The following is a 14,265-nucleotide window of genomic DNA, read 5'->3' as shown; positions in this document are numbered from 1 at the left end:
TTTTGAGATAGAGGCACCAAATTTGCAGCGTAGCATCTGGTGCCTCTCTCCAAAATACTGTACAAGTTTCAAAAAGATTGGACCAGGGGGTCCAATTCTATGAGCCCCAAAAGAAGGTGCCCCTATCCTTCATTATTTCCTATGGAAGGAAGGCATTTAAAAATTTGCGCAGTCCCTTTAAATGTGATGGCCAGAACTCCCTTGAAGTTCAATTATGCTTGTCACACCCTTGCTCTCGGCTCCGCCCCCAATGTCCCCTGGCTCCACCCCCAAAGACTCCTGGCTCCACCCCCAAAGTCCCCAGATATTTCTTAAATTGGACTTGGCAACCCTAGTCTGAGAGGAGTACCTGAGGATGAAGAAACTGATTTGAAAGAATATATAATAAAAATAATTGCAGAATTTTTGGAGGAAGATCCTGAAGGGACTAGAAACATGTATGACTATATGTATAGAGTGAACTCACTATATGCCAAAAAAAATAATCTACCAAGAGATGTGGTTATAAGATATATGACAAAAGAAATGGTGGGGAAAATCATGAATAAAAACTTTGAAAAGACATTGATAGTGGGAGGCAGCAGAGTAAGAATTATGAAGGAGTTGCCAAGACAAGTGATAAATGACAGAAGAGCATATAAGAAATTAACAGAAAAATTACGGTACAATGAAATGAGGTATAGATGGATAATAACTGAAGGTTTGAGCTTTGAGCTACAAGGAAAAAGGATTACAATTACAAGCACACAGGAACTGCGTGGATTTTATGAAGAACATAAAGAATTTGTGGCATGATGGATTACAAATTATTATCTTGGAATGTAAATGGACTAAATTCACCACAAAAAAGAAAGGCAACATTTCATTGGATTAAAAAGCAAAATTGTAATATAGTTTGTTTACAAGAAGTACATATCAAACAAAAGGATTATACATTTTTATGGAATAAGCAATTGGGACTAGAATTTCATTCTAGATCTGGCTGAACAGAAGAAAAGGGGAGTGATTTTTTATATTAAACAAGAATTGGACCCGAAATTAGTGTTTAAAGATAAAGATGGAAGGTTTGTAGCGATAGAAATAATATTAAATGCAAAAAACCCGTTGTTACTGGGACTGTATGCACCAAATGGAGCAAAAGATGCTTTTTTAAAAGATATTATACAACAATTTGATGAAGTGACATATGATCAAGTTTTGATAATGGGGGACTTTAATGGAACAATTAAGAACACACTGGAGAGGTCTAGGGGAAAAAAATAATAAGGAAGGAAAATTGCCAAAGTCTTTTTTTGAATTGGTCAAACAAGAAAATTTGGAGGATATATGGAAGAAATTTAATCCTGAAGTGCAGGACTATACCTTTTTATCAGCAAGACATAAAACTTTTTCCAGAATTGACATGTTGTGGGGTACTAAAGATTTAGGCCTTATAAGAAAATAGAGATTTTACCTAAAATAGGGGCTGATCATAACCCAATAATGTGGATTACAAAATTGTCTAAAAAGTCGAGAAGATGGAGATTGAGTGAAGATTTACTGCAGAATAAAGAAATAGTGACATCTCTAGAAAATGAAACTAAAGCTTTCTTCCAAATAAACGATAAAGAAGATATAGAATTTCAGATGGTGTGGGATGCTTATAAAGCAGTAATGAGAGGAATACTGTTTACATTGAATAATAAAGACAAGAGGGCAAAAGAAAAACAGATGGTGGACATTCAAAATGAAATAAAGAAAAAAGAAGGGGAACTGAGAAAAAGGCCAGGGAAAAAGGAAATTATGAGGGAGATTACAATATTACAAATGAGACATTTGTTAAATAAAGAACTGGAATAGAATCTGAAAAGATTGCAGCAGAAATCTTTTGAGGGAGCAAATAAACCTGGAAAATATTTGGCCTGGCAACTGAAGAAAAAGAGAGAAAGTAAAATTATTAATAAAATTGTGGTGGAGGGAAGAGAGGTGGTAGATCAAGAAGGAATAAAAAGAGAATTCTCTTAAGTATTATGCCAAATTATTTAAGAGTGTTAAAGTAAAGAAAGAAAAGATCGAAGAATATTTACAAAAGATTAAAATAGCACCCTTAACAGAAAATATGGGAAAGGTTTTGAATTATCCATTTGAAAAAATAGAAATTGAAGCCGCAATTAATGCAATGAAAAATAGAAAAGCACCTGGGCCAGATGGATATACAGCTAAATTTTTTAAAACCTTCAAAGAGGAGTTAATACCAAAACTTCAGAAATTGATAAACATAAGAATAAAAGGGAAAATACCAAATACGTGGAAGCTGTTATTTCGTTGATTCCAAAGGAAGATAGAGATGTCACGAATGTAAAAAATTATAGACCAATCTCACTATTAAATAATGACTATAAAATATACACAAGAATCTTGGCAGAACGGCTTAAACAACATTTGACAAATTTTATAAAGGAAGATCAAGCGGGGTTTCTCCCCAAAAGGCAAATAAGAGACAATATTAGAACTGTTGTAAATATTGTAGAATATTATGAAAGCCATCCAGAAAAGGAAGTAGCATTATTCTTTGCGGATGCAGAGAAAGCATTTGATAATTTAAATTTGGACTTTTATGTTTGCAGTAATGGAGAAAATGGAGTTGGGGGGAAAACTTTATAAGGATGTTAAAAGCAATATATACTGAACATCATGCAAGGCTATGAATAAATGCAGATCTTACAGAAGACATGATAATTAGCAAAGGTACAAGACAAGGCTGTCCGCTTTCCCCACTGTTGTTTATAATGACTCTTGAAATCTTACTGATGCAAATCCAAGAAGATAAAGAAATAGAAGGATTAAAAGTAAAAGGATTTATTTACAAATATAGAGCATTTGCAGATGATATAATGTTTATAAATGAAAATCCTATACAAGTCACACCTTTGTTGGTAGCTAAAATGCAAGAATATGGGGAATTGGTGGGACTTTGTATTAATAAAGAAAAATCAAAACTATGTAAAAATATGCAAGTAAACAAGCAAAAGGAATTGCAGAGGCTAACGGGTTGTGAAGTTACCTCTAAGGTAAAATATTTGGATGTGGAGATAACAATGAAGAATATTGATTTGTTCAAAAATAATTATGAGAAGCTATGGCGTAAAATGGATGAAGATATGTTAAAATGGAATAAACTTGTCATTGTTGGGCAGAATAGCTGCAATTAAAATGAATATTCTATCAAGAATAATGTATTTGTTTCAAACTATCCCGATTGTGAAAGACAGTAAACAATTTAATAGATGGCAAAGAAAAATTTCAGAGTTTGTGTGGACTGAGAAGAAATCAAGGATTAAAATGAAAATTTTAACAGATGCAAAAAAGAGAGGCGGATTCCAATTACTAGATTTAAAATTACATCATGAAGCATTTTGTTTAGTGTGGATAAAAGAATGGATGATGCTGTTAAATAAACTCTTAGCGTTGGAAGGTCATGGAAATAAATTTGGCTGACATGCTTATATGTATTATGGGGGGGGGGGAAGATGGATGATTTTTTCTCTCACCATTATATAAGAAATATTTTGCTAAATACATGGATGAAATATAAGAAATATGGAGATGAGAGAAAACCGTTATGCCAGCAGAAGTACTAAAAATAACAGCTGAGACGGGTGAAGAAAAGTGGTTCTCTCATAATGAACTATTAAAAATACAAAGTGGCAAAATAGAATTGAAAACTGCTGAAGAGCTGAATAATATGATTGGTTCCAAATGCAACAAATAAAGAGCTTGGTGGATAATGATATTAAAACGGAAGGAATAAGAAAAGAGCAAACAGAAATGGAAAGAGTTCTGCTTGGAGACAATGAAACATTAATTTCAAAACTATATAAATTATTTTTAAAATGGTCTACGGAAGATGAAGTAGTGAAATCTCAAATGATTAAGTGGGCAATAAATGTAAATAAAGAAATACGGATGGAAACTTGGGAATATTTGTGGAAGAACTTTATGAAGCTTTTGACATGTCATAGTATTAAAGAGAACTGTTTTAAAATGATGTATAGATGGTATATGACTCCTAAAAAGTTGGCAGAGATGAACAATAAGATGCCAGACAGATGTTGGAAATGTAAAAAACATGAAGGTTCTTTCTACCATATGTGGTGGACTTGTGAAAGAGCAAAAAAGTATTGGCAGATGATTCAACAAGAAATTTCTAGGATCTTGGGATATGAATTTAAGAAAATTGTAGAGACTTTTCTGTTGGGATTACAAATGGAAAAATTTCCAAAAGAAGATAGAACTATAATTTGGTACTTGCTTTCAGCTGCTAGGACATTGCGCAGTTGTGGAAGCAAGAAAAAATACCAGAGAAATGGGATTGGATTGTAAAAGTTATGACATGGAGTGAAATGGACAAATTAACAAGAATTTTAAGAGACTATGACTTAGAAGTTTTTAAGATGGAGTGGAAAAAGTTCAGAAGATATGTAGAAAAAGAGTGGAAAATAAAAGGACATTGGACAATTTTTGATAAAGATTAAGTCTTAGAAGGAAGAAGAAGAAGAAGATGATATTGGATTTCTATCCCGCCCTCCACTCCGAAGAGTCTCAGAGCGGCTCACAATCTCCTTTACCTTCCTCCCCCACAACAGACACCCTGTGAGGTGGGTGGGGCTGGAGAGGGCTCTCACAGCAGCTGCCCTTTCAAGGACAACCTCTGCCAGAGCTATGGCTGACCCAAGGCCATGCTAGCAGGTGCAAGTGGAGGAGTGGGGGAATCAAACCCGGTTCTCCCAGATAAGAGTCCGCACACTTAACCACTACACCAAACTGGCTCTCCCAAAATCTTGTACAAAATTGTTGCTGAACACATGAGAGGTTTTTTAGACTTAGGACTGTTCGGCTTTCACTGAAGGTATTACAGATGTTACAGTGCTTTTTCTTAGAGATTACTTGCTCTAGATTTCCTTTTGAATTTCAAACTTACTAGTCAGTCTTGAGAATGTACTCAGCTTTATCCATTTGTATAAGACTAAGGTTTTTCTACTAGACTCTTCTCTGGAAGATCCATTTGTTTAAGACTAGGGTTTTTCTCTGGCAAGATCGTTATTATCTTCTCTTTAAGATCAATAACCTAGGCTTTTGGCGTGTTTAGGGCCTTTCAATGCCACTGTTGTTTAGGGCCATTCAATGCAGATGGTTTGAACATTTGCCAAATCCGTATCTTCCAGACTGACAGTCTTTCACACTGAATATTAAGCTTAAAACTGGAAAATTAATTTCCCTCTCAAGTTGTGTTTCTTTGTTTCGTATACAGAGACTGTTTATACTATTAGAACAGTCTCCACTAGAGCCTCTCCTTTTTCAAAGCCACACCTCACTAACTTTGAAACAGACTCCGCATTTTAGACTCTCTTCACACTAGAGAGTCTCTCAAGCCACCACTCTCTTCTCCATCCACTCTCCAACTCCACTCCAACTGCCTAACTGTCACTTTACAGTTAGCTGCGGTCCCCAATCAGAGCGAGTTCTATGAGCTGTCAGTCAGGTTAGCCAACTCATTCTCTTCCAAGCAGCATTGCCAATAAGCATGCCTCTGTCACAGAGGAGAAGCCCTTCTTTAACTCCAGATAAACAAGGGCTGGTTGAGCTTCAACCACAGTTGGAAGAGACAGTTCTAAATGCTTAGAACAAGATAATGCATGGGATGGAGAAAGTAGAGAAAGAGATACTTTTCTCCCTTTCTCACAATACAAGAACTCATGGGCATTCGATGAAATTGCTGAGCAGACAGGTTAAAATGAATAAAAGGAAGTACTTCTTCACCCTAAGGGTGATTAACATGTGGAATTCACTGCCACAGGAGGTGGTGGCAGCCACAAGCATGGCCACCTTCAAGAGGGGTTTAGATAAAAATATGGAGCAGAGGTCCATCAGTGGCGCGCTATATATATATATATATATATGTATATATATATATATATATATAAAAATAAATTTTGGCCACTGTGTGTCGCAGAGTGTTGGACTGGATGGGCCATTGGCCTGATCCAACATGGCTTCTCTTATGTTCTTAATATGGTAATTTAGAGAGATTATAATTGTATTTTTAATATTATTAGTTGTAGCTTCCACTGTTTATGTTTGAGGTAGTTTAAAAAACATACCGTAGTTGTGTGGATCTTTTGCTTTATAGCAGTTATGAATATGGCTTTCTGTGAGTCATGGAATACCAGTAGTATAAACAAGGGGTGTGTGGTATGTAAGTACCTTTGGACTTAACATACCTCATTGCTGCTAATTAAAATTCTTTTTTTAAAAAAAAATGTTTACATTCTCTGTTTTTAGGAGGAGTCTGCAGAATGGCGACAGTTCCAAGCTGATTTGCAGACTGCTGTGGTTATAGCAAATGATATAAAATCTGAGGCTCAGGAAGAAATTGGAGACCTAAAGCGCAGGCTCCATGAAGCTCAGGAGAAGAATGAGAAGCTAACTAAAGAGTTGGAAGAAATAAAATCACGCAAGTATGTTATTGAAAGTTGGATTAATTGCTTATCTTTTCCCAAGAGTAATTTATTAAAATTTCCATGAAGATAGTTTAAGGGGGTAGCTGTGTTGGTCTGCAGTAGAACAGCTAGATTTGAGTCCAGTAGTATGCTAGAGAACTTCATATCTAATGAAGGGAGTGTTGACTCTTGAAAGCTCATGGTTGGTCTCTCAAGCTACTGGACTTGAATATAGTTATTAAAACTTGGAAGGCTATTCATCAGGAAACTAAGAGTTCATGAATAGTTCCTATCAGCAACAATATTTTTTTATTTCTGGATTGCCAACAACCACAAACACACACACAAAGTGTCATGCATCAGTAGAACATAGAATAAATGACAGCAGAGCTCTGCCCTCATATAAAACCTTGTTCAGTAGAAATTGGAACAAGAACCAGACCTGTGAACAAACAGTTGAACAGTCATAATGAACTGAGAGCAAAGGTGGAATATAAATGTTTTAATAAATTAAATATAATAAATACAATAATAAATGCATTAATAATTACTTTTTAAAAACCCATGCACACACCCTAGTATGTACATGTGCATACTCATTCCAAAAGGCTTTTAGAGCAGGCTGGACAGGATCTAGCATTATTACAGCACAACAGAGTTGGATATACTATCATCTTTAAAATTACTTTTTCCTAAGAGCTTTAGAGGCTTGTAGGGGGACATGCTAAGCAGCTGCATTGTTCCATATGGCACCTTTCTCTATAGGAACACTTCATCTTATTCCCCTTTGGGGATTTTGGAGTAGGTAAAGAAATGCTGCTGCAAAATGTCTCATTAATTTTTGTATGGGCTTCCCAACTACAGAAGCTCCAGCCACTGGATTTAATTTCTGTTAGCTAGACTTATCCCAGTAAAAGAACACTGGCTTGTGATGTGACTTATTTTTTTAAACACACCATACCATGCCCAAGATTTCAGTAGAGTTCCTTCCTGTTGAATTGTGTGGTGTGCACAGTCTCCATTTCACGCAGAGAACCATGTGACTCTAGGTAATTACTTAATGTCTCACATGGTGTAGTAGAGGCTAAGATCTTTATTAATATATAGGAATAAGGCCCTTTGTGGGGGGCAGGAAAATACAACGACTCTAGAAGGAGGTTCTGGGCAAGTGCCTGCCACCCTTGCTGTCTTCCCACCCACCCAAGTGAAGGCATTAACTCCCCCCCACCTCAAGGGAAGCTTATCTCTGCTATCTAGAGTTCAGTTGTAAATCTGAGTGATCTCCAATGGTTCCCTAGGAGGAAATGGCATTGTACCTGTCTGAGGTTCCACCCCTCCTCAAACCCCACCCCTTAAATATCTACAAATTCCCTAACCTGGAGTTGGCAACCTATCTCCTTCCCTTTATCTGCCCCTCTGACTTCAGTTTTCCATTTCCTTCCCCCTCCCTGCAGCTTCTACATAGGCTGTCTTTCTCCACAGTGGGGGGTGAGGAACCAAATCAGCTTACATAATTCTTTTCTGCCCCCTTTGATCTGAACAACAACCCTGTGAGGCAAGTTAAGCTGGAAGTCTGTAACTGGTCTGAAATCAGTCAGTCAGCTTCCACAGCAAGGGCCTGGGTTCGGCAGACCCCATGCTGAAGCCCTAACTCCTATGCCCTCCTCAAAATCTACCTAATTGGAATAGAAAGAGTGAAGAGTATTGGCAGGTGGAAAGGGCCCCTCCCTGCTGTGAATGAACATTCTTTTTGCCTCAGTTGAAGAGAAGGAACCCAACTGTTTTCTCATGAACACAGACCCGTAGCTGGGGGAGGGGGGCTGGGGGCTGGGGGGCTAGACACCACAAATCTTTCCCCTCTTTTACACCCTCACACCTTACCTGCTATCCAACGGACTGTCCTGGATTTCCTATAACAGGCCCTGAGGAGAAGCAGTCCTGCTCAGTAAGCTCCCTGTCAGGAGAGAACTGTCTTCATCGAAGGTCAGTGGCCTTCTGCTGGGGTTCTTGCCTGATGGGGCTGGCGATGGGCGGGGGAGAGCAGACTCAGCCAATGGCACGGCAGAGACAGTGTGAGCTAATCCTGCTCAAGCCACATCCATCCAATAAAAATCCTGAAAATTGCTACCACGCTTGGGCTTTTATTATTTACCTGATAGTCCCAATGTTTTATGGTGTTAATTCTACCCCAGCATCTAAAGATTCTACTTTCTCAAGTATGTTTTTTCTCTTTTTGTCATCGGTGAACTTCACAACAAGTACCATTCACTTGTTTTCATGAAGTTGTTTGGTTATTTTGCCCTGTGTCAAAGCCTACCTTGGCCATGTTATCCAAGGGGTAAGGCTTGTGGGCTGCTCTCCATTAATGTCCCACTGCTTTCTCCACACAACAAAATTTAGCTAGAGACATTTGATATACAACTTTTGCCCCCGGAGAAGGCTGGTTTTTGTTACCATACCAAACCTTTAATGGCATAATAGATTCAAATAAAAATACACAGAATATAAAAATTTAAACATTGGATATAAAATCAAAATGAAACCGAGCTTACAGATGCATTCAAACATGGTCAGAATTAAATTTAAGGATGTCAGCCAGAAATTTTGTCACAGCCTCACTAACCACCCCCTCAGTATCACTCAATAAATAATAACAGGGTGGCAGAATAGACAAATCTGGGGGAAAAGAAAGCTTGCCAAATAAATCTTTACGGAGGTTATGGTAAAAAGAAAATCAAGCAATATGTGCTGGATTGAGTCAGGAGTATTCGCTCCACAGGAGCAAAGTCTGTCAGCTAAAGGGACTCGCTGATATCTCCCTTGTAAAACTTTGGAGGGAAACGCATTTAGTCTAGCCAACATAAATGCCCTGCGATGACTTGGAATGGTTGTCTGATAGATAATTGGGCATTTTGCCACAGAAAGCATAGAGACCTAAGAAAGCTGGAGAGCAAATATAAGGGCCGTAATTTCATTTCCTCCGATTCCCACAGTCTCACTTCAATACATCTGAAGATATATGACTCATCAGAGGTAGAAAAATCATCTACCTCTAACCCCAATTGGTTGAATTTGGACAGAAGCACTGCTGTCCAAGATGAAATATATGGGTCTCTTTTCATACAATCAAGAAGGCTGTTAGGATCTGTTCTAAAGTGAATTTTGAGCCAGAATTTAAACACTGCAATCCAGGCTGTTGTCTCCACCAAAGACTGACCCACTTCAGAGCAGAGAGCAAAGTAGGACACACAATTTGGCAAACCAAGAATTTGTCTAAAGAATGAGGCTTGAATGCCCTCCACTTTCCTGGTAAAAGCTGAGATCCATATAGGGATACCATAGAGAATTTGGGCAAGCGTTTTGGCTTTGAACACTTTAATTGCTGCTGGAACTAATTGGTTGCCCCTTGCAAAGAAAAACTGTTTAATTTGAGCAGCTGAACATTTAGCCAAGTTGACGGTGTTGTTACGATGTGAAACCCAGCTTAACTTGTGGTTAAAAGTGATCCCCAAGTATTTTGTTCATGTCTGAGCACTAGCAGATGTAAATTAAACATTTCCATACATATATCACACTCTTTTGACTCAGACTCAAGATTCAGGTTACCTCAGCAGGCCCGGCACTAGGGGTTCTGCCCCCTCAGGCAGAACGCGCCCCCCCCCCAACACTAACCATGTGTGCTTTGTGCGCGCGGCACAATGATGTCAAAAGTGAAGTCATCACTTGGCCCGCCCCTCGCCCAGCTCTCTGCCTCTTCAGAGGGAGCTGGCTGGGCAGTGGCCATCTGCATGTTTTTTCCTGAGTTCCGAATTGGAACGCAGGAAGAAGCATACAGGCAGCATTGCCCAACCAGCTCCCTCTGAAGAGGCAAAGGGCTGGGCGAGGGACGGGCAGCCTGCCCATCGCCAAGCCCTCTGCCCCACTTCAGAAGGAGCTAGTTGGGCAGTGGTTGCCCACGTGCTTTTTCGTGTTTTCTGATTTGGAACACAGGAAGAAGCGTGTGGGCGGCCACTGCCCAGCCGCCCCTCGCTCAGCCCTCTGCCTCTTCAGAGGGAGCTGGCTGGGCAGCAGCCACCCATGTGCTTTTTCCTGCGTTCCGATTCGGAACGCAGGAAGAAGCACGTAGGTGGCTGCTGCCCAGCGAGCTCCCTCGGTGTGAGTGGGGACGGGCCGCCTGCCCCCGCAGTGAGGTGGCGCCCCAGATGGCCACCTGCCTCGCTGACTCCCATGCACTGGCCCTGTACCTCAGCTGGCAAGAAGCATTTTCTAAAAAATTAAGGATGATCTTACTTTTTCAGGCAGGAAGAGGAGCGTGGTCGTGTTTACAACTACATGAATGCTGTTGAAAGGGACTTAGCAGCTCTGAGACAAGGAATGGGGTTGAGTCGCAGGTCATCCACTTCTTCAGAGCCAACACCCACTGTGAAAACTCTCATCAAATCCTTTGATAGTGCCTCACAAGGTAATGTTTTGTTAAACCGTGGATGCACAAAATATGGTTTGATTACGTCAGTATATTGTTACTTAGAATGCAGTACTTTGCAGAGTTTTTCCACTCAAAGTCCATTGAAACAAAAGGGCTTTGACTGGTAATTTTGCATAGCAGGGCACTGTAACTAAACAGAGATAATCTTCTATTGAAGTCAGTGGTCTTAGTGCAAGTGTAACTCAGCTTATATTAGCGAAAGTATAGCTGTGTAACTTAGTGTAACTCTGTTTAAGATGACACTGAGCAATAAAGCTTCTGAAATTAATGTTTGTTGGAATTTGGGAAGCCCATAGACATGGCTATTCATATATTCTGAGCCTTGTCTCTGTTTATAGTATTTCTATCCCCCCGCTCCAAAAACCTTGCCTAAGGAGGCAAAAACTTCAGGGGTTTTTTTGGTACTGTTTTGTTATTTACAATGCTTTGTTTGTGTTGTATTAATTTATATTTCTGTATCCTATGGGAGTGCCTGTTTTGCCTCTAGCTTTTAACAGAATGCTAAAGTAAAACCTATTCAGGGGGTAGAATGCTATTTAAAAAAGCATTGTCCACTAAAAAGTCACATTTCAGTAGGTGAGTTGGGTGGTTTACTTGTGTTCATTTAAAGTTAGAGAGGTGTCAGTTACTAGTCAAGTCAGTTGGTCCTGGATTGGTCTCCCATGAAGATACCTCTGTATCGTAGGATATGGACATGGTAAATGACTGCCATATTTGTGCTGCATGTGCTTCTGATGAGAAAAGGATAAGAAGTTTTACACTAATTTTGTGATACAAATATGCAACTTTTAACTTTATTTTCGTAGTTCCTAGTCCAGCCGCAACTACAATTCCTCGTACCCCTCTGAGCCCAAGTCCTCTGAAAACACCTCCTGCAGCTGCAGTATCTCCGATGCAGGTAGGTGGGTGGGCAATAAGGGCATGCATAGCTTGAAGAAATCCTGAAGGTTAGCATTAAGGATATGCATTCAGCCTATACCAAGCTGAAAAAATATCCAAAATATACCTTATTATTTTCTGGATATTTTTTTAGCCAGATATAGAACCAACCAGAAAAATCCAAAAGCTATGCAAAAATTTTCAGGACTGCTGGATAGCTAAAGTTCTGGGTGAACTTGCCACTTTGAGAAGGCGTTTAAAGAGACTGCAAGCCCTTCAGAGTTCACTTGCAGCTTGCAAAAAGCATTGAATGGGACCACAAGCCTCTCTCCATTGGAAACAATGGAGGGGGGGCGACTCTGGTGGACAATCCAGATTGCCCAGTGGAGCCCCAGCAGAGCCAGTGGGGAGAACTCTCCCTGCAGGATCAGCTCCTAGGAAAACTTTGCTGAGCCCCAGCTGAGTCTGTGGAGAGAACCACTGGGAGAGACGTCTCTTTTGTAGCTGGGTTTTAACTAAGCTGCAAAGAGGAACCAGCCCAGAATTGGATGGGGCATCAGGAACTGGCAGCTCTGCACCACCTTGGATGGGGCTGGCTCCTTTTTGTAGCTCAGTTTAAACCAAGCTGCAAAGAGGAGCCAGCACAGAATTGGCCAGGGCAGCAAGGAGCTCTCAGCTCAGTCAGTCATTTATTAATGTTTGAACACCAACAAGCCATAAGCATACAGAGCTCTCATCTCCTGTCACCCCAGCTGATCCTTTCTCTTTTTTTCCTTCTTGGACTGGAAAAAATTCAGCCATCCCGAATATTTACCAAATCCAAATACCATACTAGTATTGGGATTCTGGAATTTTGGGAAATATTGATATTTTTACGAGTTCAATATATCCGAACCCAAAAAATACCTTTTTTTTGCACACCCCTAGTTAGCATATTCAATACAAATGCAAGGCAGAATGTCTGTCTGCAGAAGAAAGTGTCCTTATTTATTTAGTCTTATTTATTGTTTATCATTTTTCCAAAGAATTCACTGGTATACCTTCAGTGGTTTACCCTCACTGTAACACTGTGAGATAGGTTAGGCAGTGAAAGTAACTGGCCTGAGGTGAACCTAGTAAGCTTCTTGTCTGTGTGAATCCATGTCTTACTGATCCAAGTTCTGCCCTCTACCGCTATACTACACTGACCTATCAGATTTTTGTTCTTTAGCTTCCATACTTGCATCACGAGTTCAGACCCTGCAGGTGTAATTGTGATTAGTTATTACAATAACAATCAGTTTCCAGTACATTCACACAATTACCATTTATTATATTTGCTATCAGGCAAAGATAAGGCTATTACCCTATGTATAGCTCGTTGTTTAACTGCTGCCTTGAGGATTCATCCTAAGGTATAATTAGCTTACATGTAAATGCTTATTTGCATACAGGTGCTCTTTTTGCACTGGAATTATTATGATGCTAAAATTAATTAAAATGCCCATCCTGTATCTGTTGATGTGTACTTTGTTAACTGTCATCATGTACTTGATTGAACCTCAAAAGAAATGTCATGAAGGGCCAGTCTTAAATAGTTCTTGTAAAAGCCAGATAAAACTGTCAGGGGAGGAAACCATGTTGCTACCCTGAGGCCCTCAGAGGAAGAATACAATGAACAGGTTAGATCAGGGGTGGGGAACCTCCGTCCCGAGGCTGTATGCGGCCCTCAGGGTCACTTGGTGTGGCCCTCGGAGATTGCTAGACCAAACTGAACCATGTGGCAGCCTCCCTGGGGCCTGGCTGGCCAGCAAGGATCGTGGACCCAGCTGTGCCGTGCAACAGCCTCCCCAGGGCCAGGCAGGGATCACAGGGCCCAGATGTACTGTGCGGCAGCATCCCTGGGGCCTGGCTGGCCAGAATTGCTGCAGGGCCTGGAAAAGTTACTGTGACAGTTCAGTTTGCACTTGATTATCCCAGATGGTGTGGCTTAATATGCTAATGAGCGTGTGACCTTATATGCTAATATTAGGGGATGTGGTCTAATATGGTAATGAGTTCCTGCTTGGCTTTTTCTACAAGAAACCCCTGGAACTATGCATTTGCCTAGGGCGGCGGGCTCTGTGTGTGTGTGTGTGTGTGTGTGTGTGTGCGCGCGCGCGCCAGGTTAGGCTCTCCCCACATAACTTGAAGTAGAAAAACAAATATTTGCATTAATTTTGCCGACCTGAATCGTTCTCCCTCGGCAGAGCACTGTTTTTTTAAGTTGATAATTTTTTATGGCCCGTGAATGATGTTATAAATATCCATATGGCCCTTGACAGAAAAAAGGTTCCCCACTCCTGAGTTAGATCCTATTAAAAGATAGATCCTTACATTCATTACGTAAACTAGGGCTGATTCCACACTCACCTTGGTCTGGGGCAGACTTCCGTTTCCGCG

At 40.1% G+C, this 14,265-nt stretch overlaps 1 protein-coding gene across 2 annotated transcripts in view; it reads left to right on the top strand.

Moving 5' to 3' along the window:
• The window catches only part of SPECC1L (sperm antigen with calponin homology and coiled-coil domains 1 like), a 71,956-nt gene that overhangs the window by 34,061 nt on the left and 23,630 nt on the right, over positions 1 to 14,265 (top strand). For both annotated transcript variants that reach the window (XM_060249589.1, XM_060249590.1), the window contains exons 7-9: positions 6,322 to 6,497; positions 10,778 to 10,941; positions 11,772 to 11,863. In XM_060249589.1, the coding sequence (XP_060105572.1) occupies positions 6,322 to 6,497; positions 10,778 to 10,941; positions 11,772 to 11,863 (432 nt within the window). The remainder of the gene's footprint in view (positions 1 to 6,321; positions 6,498 to 10,777; positions 10,942 to 11,771; positions 11,864 to 14,265) is intronic.

Source organism: Heteronotia binoei, chromosome 11 (assembly GCF_032191835.1).
Source record: "Heteronotia binoei isolate CCM8104 ecotype False Entrance Well chromosome 11, APGP_CSIRO_Hbin_v1, whole genome shotgun sequence".
NCBI classification, from domain to species: Eukaryota; Metazoa; Chordata; class Lepidosauria; order Squamata; family Gekkonidae; genus Heteronotia; species Heteronotia binoei.
This window is presented reverse-complemented; position numbering and strand designations above follow the sequence as displayed.